The sequence below is a fragment of the Balaenoptera musculus genome, chromosome 16, assembly GCF_009873245.2.
Source record: "Balaenoptera musculus isolate JJ_BM4_2016_0621 chromosome 16, mBalMus1.pri.v3, whole genome shotgun sequence".
Classification (NCBI taxonomy): domain Eukaryota; kingdom Metazoa; phylum Chordata; class Mammalia; order Artiodactyla; family Balaenopteridae; genus Balaenoptera; species Balaenoptera musculus.
This window is the reverse complement of record NC_045800.1, coordinates 47398414-47423476: the sequence shown is the minus strand read 5'-3', so window position 1 is coordinate 47423476 and position 25063 is coordinate 47398414. Positions and strand designations below refer to the sequence as shown.

Here is a 25063-nt window from a genome sequence, read left to right as displayed (position 1 = left end):
CTGTCTTTCTAGACTTCTGTAGACGTTTAGAAACTAGGGAGCGCTAGCATTTGTTTTCAATAAGAAATATTATATCAGACCCTTTAACATTCAGTGGTAATGTCCATTATGTTTCCACCTGGGACTGTGTCAATCTGCAGCTCTCTCTTCAGTCTACCTTTCTGTCCCTCAAATTCTGGTGGAATAGGTCTTGAACGGCAATCGAAGCATAGACTTGCTTCAGAAGAAATTTAGATGAAAGTAATTGCCTGCAGAGTTTACCTTGCCCCAGACATTTACAGACTTGAGAGTGGGAAACCAAAGAGCATTTTAGGGGATTCAGTGAACTGTTTAATGAGTTTTTATCTGAAGGTCCTGAGACTGCCAGCATTCAAGTAGTCCTTGTTACATATGGTTAGATAAACTCTATGCCAGTTTTGGAGGTGTTATAAAGGTTAATCCCCAGAACTGGGGTTCTAAACCCATCTTTAATTCTCCCTGCAAAACATTTCTTTCTGTTTGCTAGATGAAGAAGATAACTTATTCGCACCCCCCAAGCTGACAGATGAAGACTTCTCACCATTTGGTTCTAGAGGTGGCCTGTTCAGCGGAGGGAAGGGACTTTTTGATGATGAGGATGAGGAGGTGAGTCAGCGGGAATAGCGAAGCTCTCCATAGCTGTGTCACGTGTCCACAAGGAAGAAATACAGTTAGTTCCTTTAGTAAGGAAAGGATGGCTTCTTAGTTGGAAGTTGCTTCTACTTTCATATTTTAGGAGATTTTGAACTAAGAATCGCAAAATGAGGAAATACTGTATCCTGATGCCCTTTGTTAAATAGGGAGAGGATGTGAGAGTGTTAATAGTGGAAAATTTACTTGGTTAAGTGATTGTTTCTTACCTTGTCTTTTGTCTTTTTCCACGTTTGTATTTAATTCCTGGGCAGACCTAAATTATTTCAGGGTCTGATTTTGTCATAGTCTTCACTTTGGAACTGATTTTCTGACAGAACAGTAAATATGTAGCTTTCAACTTTACAAGGCACTTTTCTTTAGAAATCTTTACTGCAGCTCCATTTTCCTCTGCTATTTTGAACTGTGTTGTATACTTTATTACAAGCAGAGTGACCTCTTCATGGATGCCCCTCAGGATCGGGGAGCTCGAGCCTCTGTTAATGAAGGTGAGCGTGGATTGATGCTGCCTGTGCTTCTTCATGCACAGATTTCCAGACCTGGTTACTTCCCATCAGGAGATGGAACCCCTGAAGTTCTTCCCAAACCTTGTTTCTCTGTTAGGCAGGAAGCTGTTGTGTTCGCCTTGATCTAGTTAAAAGCTGTTCATTTGTACTAATTCATGTCTTGGAAAAAACAAGAAGTACCATCTGTAAACCCACATCACAATTTTGTCTCTTTAGAGAATTCACAGTCAACCAGCGAAAGCACTCTAGCAGTGTTGAGGATATTTTAATTTAATCAAGTTTAGTTCAAAGAAACATTTCTGAAATTCTGCACATAAGTTGGAGATCAGTAATTCCTCAGCCCAGTGTGCATTAGAATAATTTGTGGAATTTTTAAAAAGCATCCATAAGCTATTTAAAAACTTAAAAATTTTATTCCATTAGGTCTGTGATAGTTCTTGGGAATTGGGAATGAGTTATTTTAAGCGACTTGGTCTCCCCAGGCCACAAGTTGTCAGATTTTAGACTTATTATGATGCTGGCTGACCTGACTGTCTTGAGGTTCCTGCTCTCCACTTTTTGGCACTGTGGCTTGCCTAGTTTCTTGCTTTCCTGTTTTTGTCTTCATTTCTGTCACTGACATCTCTGATATTTTGCTCTTCTTTTTTTTTTTTTTTAATAGATTTTATTTATTTATTTATTTATTTATGGCCGCGTTGGGTCTTCGTTGCTGCGCGCGGGCTTTCTCTAGTTGCGGCTAGCGGAGGCTACTCTTCGTTGTGGTGCACAGGCTTCTCATTGCGATGGCTTCTCTTGTTGCGGAGCACAGGCTGTAGGCACGTGGGCTTCAGTAGTGGTGGCTTGCAGGCTCTAGAGCGCAGGCTCAGTAGTTGTGGCACATGGGCTTAGTTGCTCCACGGCATGTGGGATCTTCCCGGACCAGGGCTCAAACCCGTGTCCCCTGCATTGGGAGGCGGCGTCTTAACCACTGCGCCGCCAGGGAAGCCCATTGCTGTTCTTTTTTACTTGGTTATTCTCATCAAACTGGACTGGATGGAGTCGGAACTGTTGAGCCCTGCTTGCTCTGTCCCTGCCTCCCCCATTTGTGCTCTACATCTTCCTTGGCCTCCCCAGCCAACCCCAGTGTTATAGCCTGCCCAGAGTCAGTGATCTTCCATGTGAGTCACAGCCTAGATTGATTTAATACCAAAAAAAAAAGTCATGACATTAGTAGAGAGGACGATACTAAGGAATTTTAAAATGGCTCTTTTAGGAAAAATCAGTTAAAAAAAATTTTTTTTTATTGGGGTATAGTTGTTTTACAGTGTTGTGTTAGTTTCTACTGTACAGTGAAGTGGAGTTCCCTGTGCTATACAGTAGGTCCTCATTAGTTATCTATTTTATGCATATTAGTGTATATACATCAGTCCCAATCTCCCAATTCATCCCACTCCTGCCTTTCCCCCCTTGGTGTTCATATGTTTGTTCTCTACGTCTGTGTGTCTATTTCTGCCTTGCAAACGGGTTCATCTGTACCATTTTTCTAGATTCCACATATGTGTGTTAATATATGATATTTGTTTTTAGGAAAAATTAGTTTTAAAATTCTCCTATTAGCTGTGTATTGTATTGCACATATTTTAGGAAGGTGCATTTAACAAGGAAAGTTGTTTTCTCTGTTGAAATGTTATCTCTTTGTTTCTCATTTTAGCGTCTTCATCCTCCAAACCTGGAAAGAAAATCCCAGCAGGAGCTGTTTCTGTATTTTTAGGTATCATAACTTAGAGTTTGTTTTTAAAAACTATATAACTGTTTTGTCATTTTTAAGATTGTCATCTTCAAAGGACTGACTGGGGAGGAGAGTATGAAGAACTTCTGTGGGCATCGAAGAGTGAGAGCTCACTTAACCTGTGTTAGCTCATATTCCCTTAGAAATCAGTGACCTTGGACTTTTTTCGGTCTGAGTGATCAGTTTATTCTGCATTGTGGGACATTCTGTATCAGTAAAGGATGGAGGTTGTTGGGTCCTGTTAATGTGTTTTGTGGATGAACTGAAACTACAAGTTCTTGGTGGTGGTACTGTTCTTTTTTTCCCCTCCTGTAAAGTCAGGGAGTGCACCCACCCTGGCTTACAGCTGGTTTGTCCTGTCCCTCCACCCACAGGGGACACTGATGTGTTTGGTACCACCTGTGCTCCGTCACTGAAGGAGGCCCAGAAGCCCGAGCAGCCCACTCCAGGGAAAAGCTCGTACCTCCCAGTGCCTGCTGGCCTCTTCGATGATGATGATGATGATGATGACTTTTTTGCAGCATCCCATAGCAAACCTCCCAAGACAGGTACAGCTCCATCCTCTGTTTCTGGGAATTTAGCCAAATAAAGAATGTTGACCTAGGGGAGTTCCCTGGTGGTCTAGTGGTTGGGATTCCAGGCTTTCATTGCTGTGGCCCGGGTTCAGTCCCTGGTCAGGGAACTGAGATCCTACAAGCCGTGTGGTGCAGGCAGAGAAAAAAAAAAAAAAAGAAAAGAAAAAAAATGTTGACCTAAAAAGGCATGAAGTTCATCTAGTTCCTTTTCTCTTTGCAGTGCCAGAATCCCTCCTCAAGCATTCCTGTCAGAGTTGTCTCATCTCTACTTAGATAGTTATGGTGCCTTGGAGGTCCGTATTTTATGGACCAGTTTTTCCTGCTTTGGAAACTAATTACTAGGATTATCTTTCTTGTTTAGAGAGAAATCTGTTCCCCTCTAATATCTGCCCAAGATGCTAGTTTTGACCTTTTCAGTTAGAGAGAAAGTTTTAATCACACCTTCTTCCAGAGTCCTTAGGAAAATACATGAGCATGAGCAGAACGTTCATGCTGGCTGTTCAGTTCCCAGCTTCTCCGCTCTGTGCCAGAAAGCCCAGGTGACCTTGACTTTCTCTTCTGTAACAGGGTTTTTAGCTCTTTGGCCACTTTGGCACTCTCCTTTCTTCTCCCCTCAGATTTCAGCCAGCTTGTTCATGAAGTCACTCCTCTGAATCAGTTGTTATTTAATGAGCAGATGTCTCTCCCAGGACTCTTGTCAAAACGCAGATTCCGATTCACTGGGTGGGGCCTGTGATTCTGCATTTCTGACAGGCTCCCTGGTGGGCAGAGATTGCTTGTCCATGGGTTGCACTTGGAGTAGCAAAGGATTGGGTTTATTGGTTGTCTTTCTAGAAAAGAAGGGTAGACCACTGAGGTGCACACAGCTTCCAGCAACATGAGCAACAAAGGGCTTTTTCTCCTAAGGACTATGTGGACCAGGAAGCGTCGAGAAGCAGGGTCTCTGGACTTAGCTCCTTTTCCAGCAGTAGGTGTGAAAGTGAGGACAGCAGCAGAAATGCGAGGGAAGTAATAGCCTGGTTTTAGGAAGAGTGCAAACTGGACACATACTACGCTCACATCTAGGCTGACTGAAATGACAGTGAATAAAGGGAGTAAGTGCCTCTCGTGGCTTGGAAGGGCTCTCACTTGGTGGGATTAACTGATTTGGAATCACAAGTAAGTTGGTGCCGCTTTCCTTGACAGCTGCTGTTCTCCTGGGACATCCGTGAGTCAGTGCCCTATTTCAGTGACACACACTTCATTCAGAGCAGCAATGCTTGTGGTAGCGAAAGGTTGGAATCCCCCCCCAAATATTCATCAGTAGGGTAAATTATGGTCCTTCCATTCAGTGGAATTTTGTGAAACTGTGAGAAAGAATGAGTTTTATGTGTGTTGACATGGGAAGAGATACCCTAGGTACATTGAGTGAAAAATGCAAATCATAAGACACATTCTTCAAATTGTGTTATCATTTATAGCCATATTTGTGAATAACTGGAGTTAACATGTTAGTATATCTTTTGTGGAAATTAGAAGCATGTATGTCAAACTGTTCCTGCTGACCTTGTTTGGGTGGGCAGGTGGGCTTATGTGGGAGGTTTCAGTTTTTGCTTTTATATGACTCTGTATAGTTTGACTTTTTTTTTAATTTTTAAAAAAGATTTATTATTTATTTTTATTATTTATTTATTATTTATTTTTGGCTGGGTTGGGTCTTAGTTGCGGCATGTGGGATCTTCATTGAGGCATGCGGGATCTTTTGTTGCGGCGCGCGGGCTTCTCTCTAGTTGTGGCATGCAGGTTTTCTCTTCTCTAGTTGTGGCACGCAGGCTCCAGGGCATGTGGGCTCTGTAGTTATGGTGCATGGGCTCCAGGGCACATTGGCTCTGTAATTTGTGGCTCTCTTGTTGAGGTGCGTGAGCTCAATAGTTGTGGCGCGCAGGCTTAGTTGCCCCACGGCATGTAGGATCTTAGTTCCCTGACCAGGGATTGAACCCGCATCCCCTGCATTGTAAGGCGGATTCTTTACCACTGGACCACCAGGGAAGTCCCAGTTTAACTTCTTAAAAGCAGGAGCCAACTGTCACTTCTCAGATTCCTAGAGCGGTTGACTCTTAAATGATCTTTCTTTCTGTAGGTCTCTTTTTACCCTTTATGCCAGTCCAAACTACTCTAAGCATAAGGTACTGCTGCTTGGATGAGGGTGTAAGCCAGATGGTTAAACTGTCTGTCCTGCATTTCATTGGAGTAGCTGTTGTGTTCTTTGAAAAATTCCAATCTAGTCCACTTAATATTTCTTCGTAACTAATCAAGCAATAACATACTTTTTCTATTTATTCTTTGGGAGAGAAGAATATTTAATCTGTGAATTTCGTGGTGGGATTTTTGAACTCCGTGTAATTTTATGCTGTGGTCTCTTTCTAAAGACAAAGTCAAATCCACTGCCAGTATCTTTGATGAGGAAGGAGATCTGTTCAAAGAAAAAGCGGCAGCTTTGCCAGAGGCTACTGTAAGTCAGACAGATGAAAATAAAGCAAGAAAAGAAAAAAAGGTGAGCAGGAGGGAAGACTAAACATGGGAGTGTAGATTTGGGGCATCTTGTTAATTCACTGAAACCCAGAGGGAAGTATTGTTCCTTTCAAGTGTATAGCAAACGTCAAATGTACAGAGAGTTGAAAGAATACAACAAACACCCAAATAACTAGCACCTAAATTCAGCAGTTGTTGCATTTTGCCTTCCTCGGTGGTCTTAACATCCACTGGTGATCTTTTCCTGAACCAGTTATCATGTTGGGTGGCGGGGAAAACAAAAGAATGTGGTTCTACTTCTACTATTTCTTCTATGTTAATTAGCTGGCATTCTTCTGAACAGAAGATAGCTCCTTCTTTCCTGCCTTTATAGTATCACTATAGGATCATAGATTCGCTATTCGACATGTTATGATCCGTTAACATCGTAATTCAAATTGACCTGTATTTGGCCAATAGGCTGCATCTCCATCACTCTTTAAGCTCTTCTGGCTGCTGTCCCTTCCCTTGCTATCCTGCACAGCTTGAAACCCTGACCCTCTCTGCCTCTGACCACCTAGGTGCCAGCATTCAGAACCCAGCAGGCTCCTAGGATGCCCACCTTAGGTTCCAGCTTAGGTACATGTCCCACTTGTGCACTGTATGAGGTAGGCAGTCTGTCCTACCCTGATCCCCCAGATGTGCCCTCTGCTTTATCTTGTTTTTCTCTTTTCTCACAGTTCCCTCTGCCTGGAATGTTCTTGCTTGTACCATCTCCCATGTCCAGGTCCTGACTGTCCTGAGAAATTTACTTTACAAGGACTGTTTCTTCCTTCATTCCTAACATATACCAATTTTTAAATTCTTTCTCATGGTACCTCTCTTTTTGCATTAATTCTTTATATGTACTTGATACATGTCCAAGGTCCATGATGTTTTTATTCCCCTGCTGCATGGCCTGGAACCTTATCCTAGCAGAGATTCAGGACATCTTTTGAATGAATGAGTGAATGAACCCTCATTTTCAGGTGTCTGGCTTGTTAACTCTCATTTTTTTTTTTTTTCCAACAAAGGTTACCCTCCCTTCCAGCAAAAATCTCAAGCCCTTGTCAGAAACAAAAACTCACAAAGGTTTATTTTCAGATGAGGATGACTCTGAGGTAAGGAATTCATTCTTTTTCTTAGTTCTGGGAAATAGTTCATGGATATGACATTGGAAAGTATTTCTGATTCAGGGTGTTCTCAGTAGAGGTATAAGGCTTATTAAGTACTTTAGTTCTTTCTTTGAAAATAACGTTTTGAGAACACATGGTCTTTAGAAAGCAACATGTATACAATATTTTCACTGTTGGGTTTGAATCCAGTGAATCTCCTGGGAGGAAAATTCAGGATACTCATATTTTAGGCTATTAATTGATCCATAATGTAATGAGGTGCTTGTACAAGAACAGAAATCAACACACTGCTTCCTCTTTCAGTAGTCTCACTAAACAGTGGGCATAGACTGTTAACAGTTTGTGGGCTGGCACTGCTTTGCAGACAGCCTCAGTCCTCCAGGGCCCTGCCTAGAAGCACCTTTCCAGTGAAGCAGGGACAACTCTCAAAAGCGTTACTGCTTTTTCTGGCTTCCACAGGCCTTGATCCTTTTAGAGCTAACTTTAGGCCAGGCTTTTAAGGGATCAGAGACCTATCTGAGAATGTGTAATGGGCAGTAATCAATCCCCTTCACAGAGAAAGATGGGAGCATGGCAGAAATTTATATGTAATTTCAAGAAATTACGAACTCTGTGTTAAGCTCTTGTGGTTATTTTGCACTTATAGCCAGGATGAGCATACAACTCTTTGGAGGTAGAGTGATCACTGTTGATGGAAATAAAACCTTGAGGTTTATATTTCATTGGTGGCCAGTGTGCAGAAGATAGGAATTAAGCAAAGTCCAGTTAAGCCAAACTCCTGACACATAAGTAGAGCATGATGGGGCCTCACACTCTGGTCTTGTCCTACACTCCCTGCTTCTTCATCATCACGCACAGAGGCATTTTGAGATCTTTGGGCTGGCTTTTGCCCCTCTGGGAGTGCTCTTCCCAGAATCAGATAGCCCACTTCCTCACTTTTTTTCCAGTTCCCTGCGAGGTCTCCTGCAACAGCCCTTTGCACCATAGCAAGCCCGCCAGCACACATCACACTGTGCTCCTTAGCCCCTCTTCTGTTTTATTGTCCCCACAGTATGTATTGCCATGTGACACTTCATGTCTGCTTGTTCACTGTCTATGTCCCAGCTAGAGTAAGCTCCATGAGGGCAGGACGGTGTGTTTCCTGCTTGTGTCCTTAACACCTAGACTAGTGCTTGGTGTTTGGTAAGCTGTCAGGGAGTTGTTGACTAAGTGAAAAAACCAAATGTGAGCAATTTCAGTGACTCTAAAGGTGTTCTGACTATTTATTACTATGAAACAAATCACTCCAAAACTTTGTGGCTTAAAACACCAATAAGTTTTATTACCTCTTGTGGTTGTAGAAGTTGACTGGGCTCAGCCAGGCATTTTTCACTTAGGGTCTCTCATGTGGTTCCAGTCTGAAGGTGGCCAGGCTGAGAGTCATCTCACTCATGTGTCTGGTGCCTGAGTGGGAAAGACTCGAACAGCTGGGGCTCTTGGGAGGTCCCTCTCTGTCTCTGTGTGGTCTCCCAGCATGGCAGCTTCAGGGAAGCTGGACTTCTTAGGGTGTTGCCTCAAGGCTTTAAAGTGAGATTCCCAAGAGAGCTGCACAGAGGCTGTACAGGTGTACCTGGGAGATACTGCGGGTTTGCTTCCAGACACCATAATAAAACGAATATCTCAGTAAAGTGAGTCACATGAATTTTTTGGTTTCCCAGTGCATATAAAAGTTACGTTTATACTATACTGTAGCCTATTAAGTGTGCAATAGCATTATGTCTTAAAAAAATGCACGTACCTTAATTAAAAAATATTTTATTGCTAAAAAATGCTAACCATCATCTGAGCCTTCAGCAAGTCATAATCTTTGCCGATGGAGGGTTTGAAATATTGCAAGAATTACCAAAATTTGACAGAGAAACAAAGTGAGCAAATGCTGTAGGAAAAATGTTGTTGACAGGCTTGCTTGAGACAGGGTTGCCACAAACTTTGAATATGTGGAAAATGCAATATCTGTGAAGCACAGTAAAGTGAAGCACCATAAAATGAGGTATGTCTGTACTGTTTTTTGTAACCTAGCCTCAGAAGTCAGCGTTGTCACTTCTGCCACATTCTGTTGGTTGAGGCAGTACAGAGGCCTGCCCAAGTTCAAGGGCAGGGGACACCAACTCCACTTCCTGATGGTAGGAGTGTAAATGAATTTACAGACAGGTTTAAATCCACTACCACAGGCTTTGTCCCATGTGTATCATCACAGATTGTTTTTATTGGATATTGTCGAGGTTTTTAGGCAAGGAGAAGTAAAACAATGCAGTCTAGGAAGAGCTTTGGACCCAAAGGATTGATTATTTACTCCTCCCTTTATATCTCAAGTGTGGAGCTAAAGCTTACCTTGTGGAATCATTTTGGGGAGGTGTTTAAGGTAATGGAAAGCCTTTTTTTGTTCCTAACACCAAGGAAGATATTAGTCAAGGGTCCAAAACAATGATGTTGAAATTTGTTTTTGCTCTTTGTTTTGGTTTACTACTACTTTTTTTTTTTTTTTTTTTTTAACACAGCCCTTTCTTTAAGTGAAATGTTGCCAATGCTTAAAATGCAGGAGAGGCATGGGAAGCCTGGGATTCCCCCTGTGTGGCCCCTTCTACCCAAACAGACCCATGGGGACTCCCTGGGGCCTAGGCAAAAACCACTGGGCTGAGTGGAGCTCTTCTCGGTTAATGAAGTCATTAGCTCTGTATTTGAGTAGACATTGATTCCATGATAAAAAAAAAAATTATCCAGAGAGGTCTTAGAAACTATGTTCTTGTCGTATTTGCCTGTCTCTTGTGTATTGAAGTTTCTCATCCTGAGGGAATAGTTATCCTATTTCGTGTTTCTGATGCATGCAACTCAGTTCGCAGATCTTTCTTTGCATTATAGGCTGACATTTTATAACATTTTGGAAATTTCTTCAGAATCTACCAGATCTTTCTCTAATTTTGCAACATTTCCTAGCTGCCATTCAAGAACGCCGAACATTTTAAAGTAAAAATTGAATTTGTATTTATTTAAAAGAAATCATATCATACTCTTATTATAGGAAAGAGGATATAACTAAATAAAACAGAGTCGTAGATCCAGTAATTTGTTAATCTAGCTTCTATTTCCATTATTAAATCTGTTTAATCTCTCTGATCTCTTTCTCTGGACAGAAAAAGGAAGTTATTTTTTAAGCGTGGTAGGAAATTGATTGGAAAAATTTCCCCTGCCCTAATCATCCAGGTGAGAGTATCAAAACCTCTGGGTTCCAGTGAGGCCACGTGGAGTTACATGTGGGTCTCTTCCTTCTCACCTGTACACAGTGAGGATGGACTGATGCGTGTTCCTCGAGGACTGTGGCAGCGAGCTTCCCTCTCCGACAGAGAGACCTGGATGCACGGCAGCCATCATGTCATAAACTTCATTGTTTTATATCTGATACTTTAAAAACTGGTATATTTTATTAACCAGGAACTTTAATCTTGATCCAACAGGATTTGTTTTCTTCTCAAAGTGTGAGTAAGTCGAAAGATGCATCTCTCCTGCCTAGCAAACTCCCCACCTCGGTCTTGCTTTTCGATGATGAAGATGAAGAGGTAAACATTGTTACTGCAACACAAGATAATCAAGCTTTCCATTAGTAGAAAACCGTTGCTGATGTAGCTTTATAACCAGAGGCTCATACAGTAGAACAAGGTGATAGGGAAGTGGTCAGGCTTTCTGAGGCTTATATAACAAAAACATTTCAGTTTTTATTTCAGTGACTCCTTTCTTAAGTTCTCTTAACTGCTCAATGGGCAGGGCCTTAGATTTCTTGACCCAGCTCTATGCAAGGCTTTGTAGGTTTCACTTTTTAAATCTTCCTTTAAGAAATACTTTTTAGGGGGTGGAACCCAATGATCTACAAGAACGTCTTGGGTAAAGTGGGAGTGGAGGGGAGAAGGCAACTATGTCCTCACCTTGCTTCTCTTTCCCACGCTGGATGAGAGCAAAGTGGGAGAAAGAAATGAGAGGGAAGACAAACCAAACCTTTGCTCTTATGCAGTATTGTGCGGTGGCTGAGCTCATGGGCTTTGGCATCAGAGCCTTGTGTTCATATCCTAGCTCCACCACATGCAAATCAGGGACCTTGGGCAAGTAACTTAACCTTTCTGAATCTCATCTGGCTTAATAGTATATAGGGTCGTTGTGACAGTTAAAACAGCTAATGCACAGCCATTGGCACAGTGCCTGGCACATAGTAAGTACATAGTAAATGTTAGCTCTGTCACTCATATCCCCAGTGAGTGCCAGTTCATTAGTCTCACGGCCTTTCCTACCTCCCCACACTTTCCTTAAAGACTCCCTTTATCCAGTCTTTACACTTCAGGACTGTTCACCTGCTGTAGTATGTTGTTAAGAGTGTTTTTCTGTCTAACTTGGGCTCGGGCCAAGTTCTGTGGTTTTGTTCCCTTTACCTAAATAACAGTACCTTCATAGGTACTTTGGGAATGCCGTTGAACCTGTAAGAATCAGCTCTTACTAGGCCAGTGATTTTATTTAGTAAATTATTTCTTAAGTTTGTGTTGTCCCTTTGAAATTAATCAGAAACACAAATCATTCCTTCTCTCTGTCCCAGGTTTGTGTCTTTCATAAATGTGAAAGAGTAGAGAAAGCTCCCTGTATCTTTCTCTTTATGCATTGGTCTGGTTTCTAATTCATAGAAAGAAAGATGCAGGCTGCTGGCTGCCGCAGGGGGCTGTGCTGCTCTCAGGCCAATTGCGGGCTCTGGACCCTCCCTAATGAGCATAGCGGGCCCGCCCACAGGAGGACTGGGCGGGGCCAGGTTCCCTCCTATTTCTATGATTTTGTCCTCACATTACTCCCCTTCCTGCTTCCTCCCAGGTGTCCCGCCTTTGAATTTTATGGTATCTGTTTCCCTTCTGTGGATGAATATAGTTAGAGAAGATTGTAGGCTGTTGCTGTAGGATTTATACATAAGTGAGAAGTGGCATTTACTAGCATTGTGTGATTTTTTTCCCCCAAAAGGTGTTATATATATTCTTAACTTGACTGGAGACTTATTCTCTAATTTGACATGAGAGAATGTCTTCAGTTTTTTGTTTTATGTGTTCAAAGTTGTCATACTCTTCTGCCATTTGTTTTTCTAGGATAATCTTTTTGGGGCTACAGCTGCTAAGAAGCAGTCATCCTCTCTACTCACTCAGAGCCAAGAGAAAACAAAGCCCTCTGAGCTTTCCAAAAAGAAAGCATCTGCCTTATTGTTCAGCAGTGATGAGGAGGTAGGTTGAAAGTTATTTTCTAGAGAAGAGTAGGAGATGGTTTGATGGATTTAAGAGTTACAGCTGTCCTAAACCTTTTCTTTTTCTGCCTATTTAGATCTAGTGAAATTTGGTCACCAAAGACTATGTTCACAAGACTGTCTTTCTATTCTTGAAGAAAGATATTTATTGTAGTATATTAACTTAAAGATTAATCGTTTCAAAATGCTTAGGAATAAAATAAGTATCACCCTCAAATTATAATATATGCTAATTCAAATGAGTTAGGCCTTATTTTACTTTTTTTTTTAACATCATTATTGGAGTATAATTGCTTTACGATGGTGTGTTAGTTTCTACTGTACAACAAAGTGAATCAGCTGTATGTATACATATATCCCCTCCCTCTTGCATCTCCCTCCTACCCTCCCACCCTTCTAGGTGGACACAAAGCACCGAGCTGATCTCCCTGTGCCATGTGGCTGCTTCCCACTAGCTATCTATTTTACATTTGGTAGTGTGTGTATATCCATGCCACTCTCTCACTTCATCCCAGCTTACCCTTCCCCCTCCCCACATCCTCAAGTCCATTCTCTACATCTGCGTCTTTATTCCTGTCCTGCCCCTAGGTTCTTCGGAACCAATATTTTTATTTATTTATTTATTTATTTTAGATTCCATATATATGTGTTAGCATACGGTATTTGTTTTTCTCTTTCTGACTTACTTCACTCTGTATGACAGTCTCTAGGTCCATCCACCTCACAGCAAATAACTCAATTTCGTTCCTTTTTATGGCTGAGTAATATTCCATTGTATATATGTGCCACATCTTCTTTATCCATTCATCTGTCGATGGACACTTAGGTTGCTTCCATGTCCTGGCTATTGTAAATAGAGCTGCAATGAACATTGTGGTACATGACTCTTTTTGAATTATGGTTTTCTCAGGGTGTATGCCCAGTAGTGAGATTGCTGGGTCATATGGTAGTTCTATTTTTATTTTTTTTAAGGAACCTCCATACTGTTCTCCATAGTGGCTATATCAATATACATTCCCATCAACAGTGCAAGAGGGTTCCCTTTTCTCCACACCCTCTCCAGCATTTATTATTTGTAGATTTTTTGATGATGGCCACTCTGACTGGTGTGAGGTGATACCTCATTGTAGTTTTGATTTGCATTTCTCTAATGATTAGTGATGTTGAGCATCCTTTCATGTGTTTGTTGGCTATCTGTATATCTTCTTTGGAGAAATGTCTATTTAGGTCTTCTGCCCATTTTTGGATTGGGTTGTTTGTTTTTTTGATGTTGAGATGCATGAGCTGCTTGTATATTTTGGAGATTAATCCTTTGTCAGTTGCTTTGTTTGCAAATATTTTCTCCCATTCTGAGGGTTGTCTTTTCGTCTTGTTTATGGTTTCCTTTGCTGTGCAAAAGCTTTTAAGTTTCATTAGGTCCCATTTGTTTATTTTTATTTTTATTTCTATTTCTCTAGGAGGTGGGTCAAAAAGGATCTTGCTGTGATTTATGTCACAGAGTGTTCTGCCTATGTTTTCCTCTAAGAGTTTGATAGTGTCTGGCCTTACATTTAGGTCTTTAATCCATTTTGAGTTTATTTTTGTGTATGGTGTTAGGGAGTGTTCTAATTTCATTCTTTTACATATAGCTGTCCAGTTTTCCCAGCACTTTACTTTGTTAAATGATTGCTGTGTTTCGTTAATCGGTAGCTAGACAAGTTAGGAGTGGTCTATGCTCGTTTAATTCCTTTTTTATAAGAGTCTTAACAATGTTTCCATTTGCTATCCGGATATATATTAGCAGAGCCAATTGAGAATACAGTTTAGCAGCTGTTCAGATTTAGCTGTACAGAAAAAGACTAAATATAATGATATTAAAAACTGTGAGTGTTAAAAATCTTCCTATTTTATAATACTCTATTTTAACATTGTAGGTAAGTTATGAGGGTATGATGTAGGCAGATAAATGATAGATGTGTTCATTTTTTTTAATTGAAAGCAACTTAAAATGACATAACATAATTTGGTTTTTCTACTCAAATCTGTGAATTTATAATGGATTTTCCTTTTTTTTTTCTTTCTAGCAGTCTTAGTGGGTTGTTCTCCCTATAGTAATGGCCAACCATCAGTTGAATTTTTTCTTCTGTAATATTACTGTGGTTCAGGGAAAATAAAAATATTAGCTAAAGCAGGGAGCAAAAGTACTTGCAGAGTAAAGATAACCAGGGTTCTAGAACAGTGACTTGGCTTTGACTGCCCAGTGGGATCACTTGGAGAACTTTAGAGAGTACTGATACCGGCTTCCACCACTGGAGGTTCTGAGTTAATTGATTTGGGTTATGGCCTGTTACTGGAGGTTTCTAAGGCTCTTTTGGGGATTCTAGCATGTGCTCGCTGTTGAGCACCCCTGCTCTAGGGGAGCACTTCTCAAACTATAATGTGTGAAGAAATCACCTGGACATACTGTGACAAATGCAGGTTCTGATTCAGAAAGTGGGGTAGAAATTCTGTATAACAGAAGCTGCTGCTTGTGGAACCCACTTTGATTTACAAAGCTCTAGACTCCAGGACCACTTAGCAAGTGCTCAGGAGATCCTTGATTTGAAGGGGTGAGCATAGCCAGGTGGGGTTTCCTTAAATGCTTTCTAAAAGCCAGGTTCAGAATTTTCTGGTAAAAGGGTCACTAGCAGCTTTCATTGTGTCTTGTTTACATTACATGAGCTTTTTATACATTTTTTTCCCACCTTGCTTCGGGATTTTTAAATTTTTAAATTCAAATATCATTTTCCTCCAAAGTTGAGAGTTCTTGACTTTCTTTTTTTTTAAACATTCCTGTATCTTCTCATTCCCCTGTATAACTAATTTTGATCTCTAAAGTAGAGAAGTTCCCTTGTCCTAACACAGAACAGGACCATAGAGAGAGAAACACTGTGGCAGGTAGTGATGGAGGAAAACACCATAAGGTCTGTGAGGTCAAAGAACCCAGCTGTCTAGATTTGAGTTCAATGAAAAACCTTGGACATAAGCTTTCCTCGAAAGTGATACACTTAGTTTAAATACAAGTTAGTTTAACAAATGTGAATTTTATTTTACTCCTCACGTTTCTTAATCTAAATGGCCAGAGGATTTTAACATATATTTTATCTTTTAAGGACCAGTGGAATATTGCTGACTCACAGACCAACTCAGCATCTGACAAGTCTAAAGGAGAACTTAGGGACCCTGGGACCACCCAAGACCAGGAGATTAAGGCCGTGAAAAAGACCGGCCTCTTTCAGGAGGACAATGAGGATGATCTGTTTGCTATTGCTAAGGACAGGTGAGACAATCATTGTAAGAAGTCATTTCATCAGTGTCCGTGGTAATAGGTGAAGGTATTTGATGTGCAAGATGTCAGCTGCTGGGGGTGACATGCCGATGATTCCTCACCTGGTAATCATATAAACGAGAATGTCTTTGATTTTCACTTGCAAGTTATTCTCCCCTGGTACTGGGAAATGTTTTTGTTCATGGATCCTTACCTAATTTCTTCTACTTATCTTTTTTTTTTTTTTTAACCTTAAAATACTATTTTTCTTAGTTTGTTAGGGGTTTAAGTACAGTTTGTTGTCTTTTTTGTTTTTTCCCTGGGATACCCTAAAGAATGTAAAGTTTTGTCCAAGTTTCTTTCTTTTTTTTTTTTTTTTAAGATTTATTGATTGATTGATTGCTATGTTGGATATTTGTTTCTGTGCTAGGGCTTTCTCTAGTTGCGGCAAGCGGGGGCCACTCTTCATTGCGGTGCGCGGGTCTCTCACTATCGCGGCCCCTCTTGTTGCGGAGCATAGGCTCCAGACGCGCAGGCTCAGTAGTTGTGGCTCACGGGCCTAGTTGCTCTGCGGCATGTGGGATCTTCCCAGACCAGGGCTCGAACCCGTGTCCCCTGCATTAGCAGGCAGATTCTCAACCACTGCGCCACCAGGGAAGCCCCTTGTCCAAGTTTCTTAAGTTTGTCATTTGGATAGAAATCTGCTCAGCATTGAGAAACATCCTGTTTAGTAAGATGGTTCTCTGCAGAGCTGTGCTGTATCACACCAGTTGCTGATAACCCCTAGCTGGTCTTACGTGCTCCTGCACGTTAGTGCTTGGACTAAAGGGTGGCAGGTTATGTAGAGCAGTGGTCCCCAACCTTTTTGGCACCAGGGACTGGTTTTGTGGAAGACAGTTTTTCCATGGACCGGGTTGGGGCGGCATGGTTCAGACAATAATGCGAGCGATGGGGAGCAGCAGATGTAGCTTTGCCCACTCGCCTGCCGCTCACCTCCTGCTGTGTGGCCTGGTTCCTGACAGGCCCAGGACTGGTACCAGTCTGCAGCCCGGGGGTGGGGACCCCTGATGTAGAGTGAGCGTGGGCTGTGGTTGGTATTGTAATATGCTGCAGATTAGCTGTGAATTCAGAATAACTCCCTTGAAAATATATGTATTTTTTTCTTTTTCTCTTGAGATCCTTAAATGATTACTTTCAAATTTAAATGAATGGTAGTAACATAAAGAGGCAATTGATTGGACATGTAAATGCTATGCATTGGTGTGGTTAAGCTTTAGTACTGAATTGGTAGATTCAAAAATGTCTCATATTTCTGTCTCTGAATACTGTGATCTCTTCAAAGGTCACCATTTCTACTTTGGGCTCCATGACTTCACCCCTGGGTGTATCTTGGGCCTCTGGTTAAGAATGTAAGCTCTGGAATCCCAATACCTGATACTAAATTCTGGCCCTGCCAGTTGCTCTCTGAATAGCCTTGGACAAGTTACCTAACCTCTCTGAGCCTGAGTTTTCTCATCTGTTAAGCAAAAATGATAATAGTGCTTCTTTCATAGGATCATTGAGAGGATTAAATGAAATCCAAATATGAAATGCTTAGCACAATAGGTGGTACATTGTAAGCACGCAAATGTAATTTACTGTCATGAGTGTAGGGGAAATAACATTTCATTCCTTTATTTTTGTTGCTCTCTCTCTCTCCTGGGACTCTCTCCTTCCTTTCTTCCCTGGCCAGCTTCTTCTTTTTTTTTTTTTAAATGTTGTGCATTTTATTTATTTATTTATTTATTATTATTATTATTTTTGGCTGCATTGGGTCTTCGTTGCTGCACCCGGGCTTTCTCTAGCTTCAGTGAGCGGGGGCTACTCTTTGTTGTGGTGTGCGGGCTTCTCATTGCAGTGGCTTCTCTTGTGTCGGAGCACGGGCTCTAGGTGTGTGGGCTTCAGTAGTTGTGGCGCACGGGCTCAGTAGTTGTGGCTCACGGGCTTTAGAGCACAGGCTCAGTAGTTGTGGCACGTGGGGCTTAGTTGCTCCACAGCATGTGGGATCTTCCCGGACCAGGGCTCGAACCCGTGTCCCCTGCATTGACAGGTGGATTCCTAACCACTGCATCACCAGGGAAGCCCCTGGCCAGCTTCTTTTAAGACTCAGTTTAAGCCCTCTCTTTTGAGAAGCCTTCCTTAACCCAAACAGCTGAGAAAGATAAGAAATAGGGTTAGAGTCTAAAGCAAAAATGGCTCCATCTTTAACCCCCGGCGCCCAGCTCTGTTTCACTTGAACATTTTCTACACTGTATAGAAGTTACCTGTTTACGTGTGCAGCCCCTCCCTTTGCCCCCACCACACACATATGGTCACAGGTCTAGAGATCAGGAAACATGTTTCATGTGTAGGTCCCAGTACCAATTACACACAATATCTAGCTTTCAGCAATGCTGGCTTTCATCAGATTCTCAAAAAAATCTTTTACAGACAACAACAAGTGCAGGAGAGGATGTGGAGGAATTGGAGCCCTCACACATTGCTGGTGGGAATGTGAAATGGTGCAGCCACTTGGCAACACAGCCTAGTAGTTCCATGAAAAGTTAAACATGGAGTTGCTACATGACTCAATTTCAGTTTTTAGGAATATGCGTAAGAGAAATGTCCACCCAAAAACTTGCATGTGAATGTTTATCATAGCGTTATTCATAATAGCCAAAAAGCGGAAAGAACTCAAAAGTTCATCCACTGTAGAACGGATAAACAAAATGTGTTATATCCACACAATGGACTCTTATTCAGCAATTAGAAGGAATAAAGTACTGATACATGCTTCAATACAAATGAACCCTGAAAATATTGTGGTAATTGAGAGAAGCCAGTCACGGAAGACCACATGTATGATTCTATTTGTGTGTAATGTCCAGATAAATCCATAGAGACAGAAAGTAGATGAGTGTTTGTCTGGGGCTGAGGGGAAATGAGAATTGGCAGTGACTGTGAACAGGTATGGGCTTTCACTTTAGGTTGATGGAAATATTGTGAACTTAGATTATGGTGATAGTTGCACAACTCTGTGAATATACTAACAGTCACTGAATTGTACACTACTAAAGGGTAAATCTTACGGTATGTAAATTGTAACTCAAACCAATTCTAAAAAAAGAAACAAGCTTTGTGACCCTAACAAAGTTGCGAAATACTGCCTTGTAAGCAGGGCACTCAAACATCCTTGCTTGCCTGGAGAGGCCTGCTTTGTGCCTGTCATTTCAGCCTGGTGATTAATAATTTTCCCTTTCACTCTCAAAAGTGTCCTGGTGTAGGCCATAAACTCTAGAGTCATCTTAATGTGTTTTGACATCTGTCCCTTTTAATAAGTCAAAATACTTATTACCTCATTATTTATAATGAGAAATACTCCAGTTCACTGAGCTGCATATTTTTCTTCTGAGGACAGATCTCCACGGGATGTCCACATTTAACCAGCTGGTGCCGAGGGTGTGGAATGAGATCCAAGGTTAAGGACTCACTGTCGTTATCTATTGTAACTATGTCCAGAAAGCTAACTAGCTTTTCTCTAGCTTAGAACTTCAGAATCTGGCATCAGATTATTTTCTGTGGGTAGCTTGGTTTTGGTTTTGATTTTTAGAAATTGTTCAGAAAATCATGCATAAGATTTTTCTTCTGCTGTAGCAGCTTAATAAGATTTTTGCTTTTTAGGCATCTGATGTAGTTATTTTTGTAATATTTTGTGGTCATCACTTAGTAGTCATATATTTTGGTTATAATTTGTGTACAATTTTATCAGTGTATATCCTTAAAGGCATATTAGATTTTACCTGACTGTGTATGGCTCTTTGTTTTTATAATTTCTTCAGGGTGTAGACCTAATTTTTTACTGTCCTTTAGTGTAAGTGTCCAGTGTAAGTATACTCAACTATTTGGTTAGTTGTGTTCCCTAGTCAGTGATCCTTAGGCAATTTTACGATGTAGGCAGACATCCAATGTTAAACTAATGAATAACCTTATATTATGCTTTGTTAATAATTAAACTTAGAGAAAAGATTATGATACATATACTTATGGGTATATATGCTAATTATTTTTAGTGTAAGTAGATGGATACTGAAATGACTAGTATTATTTTTATCTAGCTAACATTGAATTTGGAGTTTTCATTACTTTGATAATTCTCTAGTATGCTGCTAGTTGGGTGGTTCCTTATCACATAGTATAGAAACTAGAACATGACCCTTCCGTAATTAGAACACTTTCTATTTGGGACTGCCCACATCCAGTGCTAGGCCTCCCTGTGTTTCTTTACTTTTATGATTCTGTTCCTTAAAAAGTCCTGATCAGTATTTATTCTGGCAGACATTTATTGACTGCCCCTGGGGGCTGGTGTGGAAGCCTAGGTGAGGAGGTAGGTGAAGACAGGTGAGAGGAAGGTGGTGAGGAGAGCTGTGGCTGTATTTCAGCTGTGGTTGCCCAACATGGAGTAGAAATGGGTGAATATTGCTGTGGTGAACAGTGAAGATGAGCTTTCCCAGCTTCTTAGAGACTTTGTGTGAAGGGGATAGAATGGGATGGGTTTAGGGTTTGAAGGGAAGGCACAGAAGCCCACAGAGGCGCTTGGAAAGACATGGTTAAGTGGCTGAGGTGGCACCAGGCCATAGGTCACAGCCTGAACCAGGTTCTGGCCCTGCAATCTCTTGACAGCCGCCTTCCTGACCACTCTGGAAATAGGCACTGGTGCTCCCTGGTTCTTCCTCTGCCATAGGAAATGGTGAGAGAGAATGCTACGTTTGTGAATGCTAAGCGTGTTGTGTGCGTTGGCAAAGCCAACAGCTAGTGCACCTACCTTGAGCCAAAAGTAACTGACAAAGGGACAAGATGAGGAGGGCCCCAGGCTTTTACACAAGAATGCCAGACAGCGGGTGATGACTTGCTAGACACAAATTGCACCTACTTCAAAGGTTTTTCTTGCTGCAACTATGTAAGGTCAATGGATGACTCGGGCGTTTTGGTGGTAGGTGGGTTCCTGTCGGTGTGGCCTAGAAAGAATATTGTATTTTGTAAATCACATTTGCCTTTAATTTGACTCTTTATTTGTTTGTATAGCCAAAAGAAGACCCAGAGAGCATCTCTCCTGTTTGAAGACGATGGTGACAGTGGAAGCTCTCTGTTTGGCTCTCCTCCCGCATCTGCTCCTCCTGCGACAACGGTATTCTTAACCTCTTAGGCCCAGGAAGTAACCCTGAGGTGATGCTACGTGAATACTGATGCTTCCCTCAATCAGGTCCTAAAACCTGACCTTGGAGACTGAGTCTTATGGAAAAACTCATTTGCCTGGTTTTAGATAGACATCTTCTGGTTAGTAGTATTTTACAGATGAAGCACACGTGCAAAGCCTGGAGAAAAGGATTCCATATCACGCAGCCCCTTCAGTGTCAGTTGTAGGCGTCTGAGTCTCAGGGGAGAGCAGGGGACAGCGCTGTTGCACTCCTTCTGAAGGAACTGCCGGGCTTAGCCCCGGTGGCATGGAATTCTGCTAACATTAGACCAGGCCAGTTAATGTACAGGTTATTCCTTACAGGAGCAAGTTTCCAGTACTAATGCTTTGGTCCTGGTTTATATTAATAGTGAATCAGTAAAAAGGAAGGAAGTTCTGACACAGGCTACGACATGGATGAAGCCTGAGGACATAATGCTGAGTGAACTAAGCCAGCAACAAAAAGACAAATACTGTATGATTCTACTTACACGAGGTACCTAGGGTAGTCAAATTCACAGAAACAGTAGAACTGTGATCACCAGGGGCTGAGGGGGGGGGTGCTGGGGGATGGAGAGTTGTTTAATGGGTACAGAGTTTCAGTTTTGCAAGATGAAAAAATTCTGGAGATTGGTTGTACAGTAACGTGGATATACTTACTACTACTGAACTCTATACTTAGAAATGGTTAAGATGGTAAATGTTGTGTTTTTTATGACAAAGTTTTTTTAAAAAATTAAAAGTATGTGATGAGAAAAAAAAAAGTCCATCAGTGCCTATCTAGTCTAAATAGTCTTCCAGTGATTACATCTAAATGTCATCACTGACCATGATCGCCTAAGCTAAAAGATTTAGCAAGTCTTCATGTTTTTTATATCAAAAGGAGTATTAAGAAATGAGAGGAAGGTGGCGTTACGATAATATTTGTCCTGGGAACCTAGGGATATTGGAATCCTGTCTTTGGCCTGTCATTCATCCCTCCCCAACACATTCCCTATGTGGGTATATGTAAGTGTGTGCACACAGAACAAAGTGAGGCCAAGCAGCATTTTATTGCCAACTGGCAATTGCCAACAGCCCCAAAGGAAAATTTAGAACTTCTCAGGCTAGACCCCATGGAGACCTCCTTGGGGGGTCTCCAGCACCTGAGCTGGGTTAGCCTCAAAGGCCAAGAATCAAGCAAAGTCACAGCCTGCTGTTGAGGGCCTTCAACCCCAACTTCAGACCACTCTAATTGGCATGTGTTAGAGACAGAAAGACATGTAAGACAGGGAAGGAGGGATGTACCCCCCGAGATTCCCCCCATGTGGGAGCAGCCACAGAATCTAAAAAGGCAGCTCCTCCACCCTTGCTTGATGAGGAAGACTCTCCCCTTCCCACTGTGGTCATGGGTGACCCTGTGCAGTCCCCGATGCCTGCACATCCCGAGGGCCATTGTACCCTAAGGGGCACAGTGAAGGAGGGAAATGGCAGTAAAGGAGCCTAGAACTTCCTCTTTTCTAGAGACCAGTACCTGGCTCTTCTTCCATATCTCCTAAATATTTTTTGTTTAAAGTTTATTTTAAATTATACAGTAATACGTGGATGCCTTCTTAAAAAAGGGTTAAAACATGCGTAGAGGGAGTTCCTTGGCAGTCCAGTGGTTAGGACTTGGTGATTTCATTGCCATGACCCCAGGTTCAATCCCTGGTCGGGGAACTAAGATCCTGCAAATTGCACAGTGTGGCCCCCCATGCCCAAAAAAAGAAAGAAAGCAAAAAAAGGTAGTCAAGGTAAAAAACAAATTCAAACAAATGAAAAAACGTGTAGAGAATACAAAGTCCCCATTCCATACTCCTGCCTAGTGTAATCATTGGTAACAGTGTGTTGTCAGTGCTTTCATGCCTGTTTCTAGGCATTCTTGTCTTTTTTAATTTAAATGAGATCATGTTTTACAGTTTTATGCATCTTTTTTTTTTTAAATTCTGCAGCATGTTTTTCATTTCCATAAACTCCATCTTGTTTTTGTTTTTGTTTTTGATCACTATATAGTATTCCACTGAATAACTACACCAGGACATGTGTGAATATTTCTTCTTTGATGGGGTAGTCCTCACTGCTTCCTGCTAGTTTGTTAGGAATGATTCTTCCCGTCCCTACAGCCTTGTCATCTTTAGCCTTGACTATTGAGATAGTTTCTTAACTGGCCTGTGAATGCTCCTTCTCTTCATCTCTCCTTGCTGCTACCCAAAGACCACCCGGTCCTGTCATCCCTTTGTCAAGCTGAGCCTGTAGCTGAACCTACCACGCCACCTGTAATTTCATTCAAAGTAGACTCAGCTTTTCCACCTTCACTCGCCATGCACTCTTGGTGACTCATCCTGTCCCAAAGTATTCCAGAGGAAGTTGTTGTCTCTTTTTTCTGGAAACATTCTTCATATTTTCAGACCCAGTAAAGGTGTTAGCTTGTCCTATTCCCAGGCCAGGCCCATGCCAGTTACTGATTTAGGGACTCTTTCCTCACCACAGTCCCATTAAGTGCACAGCTTGTAGTAAAAGCTTGCAGCACTGCTGCTGCTTCTGAGTGCTCATAAGCTTTTCTTTGAATTACCTGTACTTGCATCTCCCTAAAGTGGCTTCATGGTTAAGAGAGTCAGAAGATCTGAGTGGCTTTTCTTTGTAAATTATAAATAATAACTTCTACCCTGGATAAATGAGCAGTAATCTAATGAATTTTGAAGGTTCTGGAAATGTAAAACTTCTTTGAAACTGTAGTAATTATGATTGTTAAATAAGACAAAAGGTCAAAGATATGCATCTTAAGTAGCAGAACAACCTGCAAACCTGAGTTTTACCGTTTGTGAAATTTGATCGCCTTTAGGCAGCATATAAAATATATTTTTTGTTTAGAGATCCTAGAATATTTTAAAGTAAGTTAAATGCAACTCAACTGTAAACCTATCAAGAAAATTAATTTCAGAATGAAGATGAAGAGTCAGCTTATCTTCAGGAAGATTTAAAATCAGTAGTCTGGGTGGCATTTTCCTTGGTTTAAGGACCATAGTTATATGAAGGGAGAATTTGGTCCACCGTACATAAGTCTCGTTTTTTACCTTGGTCCACTTGCATCGACATTACATATAGTTTTCAGTGAGTCCAGCACATCCCACAAAAATTTTTTCCTTTAATCATTTTGGTTTCGCTTTATTTCTTCTGAAACTCTTTTGTGGGTTTCCAGTCTTTTATTTCAAGTTCTAATGATGATGCACTTTAAGGACCGCTTTCTAACAATAACTAAAAATTTGCTTACCTTATTCTTCTTATTTATTCATAGTTTTTTCTATCATAGTCAGTCATGTTCTTCTTTATTAGTTTCCCAAACTTGTCTACCTAACTCGATTTAGATACTGCTTCAAAGCTTACTTCCTCATATCATCTAGTCTAGTTAGTAGGATAGAGTTACTGCTTTTCTCGCAAGCATTTTTGATAAGTCACTTGCCTCAAGGATGCCAATAACTCTGGGCAAGTCACGTGACCTCAGGTTCCTAATCTCTGAAATCCTTGCCTCCCAGGTAAGGAACAGATGAGAGATGGGGCAAAGTGCTCACAAACTTGTGCTGAGCACCTGCTTCATATAAAACACCGTGACTGGCTGTGGAAGTATACTGCATGATCCTTTCAAATGAGTGGACAAAGAAATGTACGATAGCTATTAATGTAAATTAGGAGGGAAGTATAGTAAGGGCTGGGTATAGACATAAATATTCTTATCAGCGAAGCACCTGATACTTACAGAAGAGAACAGGAAAACCTTCGTGGGTGACATCTGAGCTGGGCCTTGCTTGAAAGATGAGGAGGATTTGTTTCTCCAAACAGTGCAGATCAAGCATGGAAGTGTGGAAGTTTACAATAGGTTTAAGGAAAAGTGAGGATTGATGAGGTGCAGATGGATGAGGGTCATAAAGAGGGGCCAGTTGATTGTCATGTTTAGCATTTGCTTAATGCACACAGCGCAGGTTTGGGGTGGGAGATGAAGTAATGTGGTAGGTGTTTTATTTTAGCAAG

At 41.4% G+C, this 25063-nt stretch overlaps 1 protein-coding gene across 12 annotated transcripts in view; it reads left to right on the top strand.

Moving 5' to 3' along the window:
* Positions 1-25063, top strand: part of LOC118882365 (WASH complex subunit 2-like) — a 56294-nt gene that overhangs the window by 18609 nt on the left and 12622 nt on the right. For 6 of the 12 annotated variants that reach the window (XM_036827975.1, XM_036827980.1, XM_036827971.1 and 3 more), the window contains exons 12-21: positions 506-624; positions 1097-1157; positions 2866-2925; positions 3318-3491; positions 5927-6051; positions 7082-7168; positions 10675-10776; positions 12331-12462; positions 15614-15780; positions 20869-20971. In XM_036827975.1, the coding sequence (XP_036683870.1) occupies positions 506-624; positions 1097-1157; positions 2866-2925; positions 3318-3491; positions 5927-6051; positions 7082-7168; positions 10675-10776; positions 12331-12462; positions 15614-15780; positions 20869-20971 (1130 nt within the window). Of the gene's footprint in view, positions 1-505; positions 625-1096; positions 1158-2865; positions 2926-3317; positions 3492-5926; positions 6052-7081; positions 7169-10674; positions 10777-12330; positions 12463-15613; positions 15781-20868; positions 20972-25063 lie in introns of those variants that run through there. The other 6 variants (XM_036827976.1, XM_036827977.1, XM_036827979.1 and 3 more) reach the window with 2 other exon arrangements.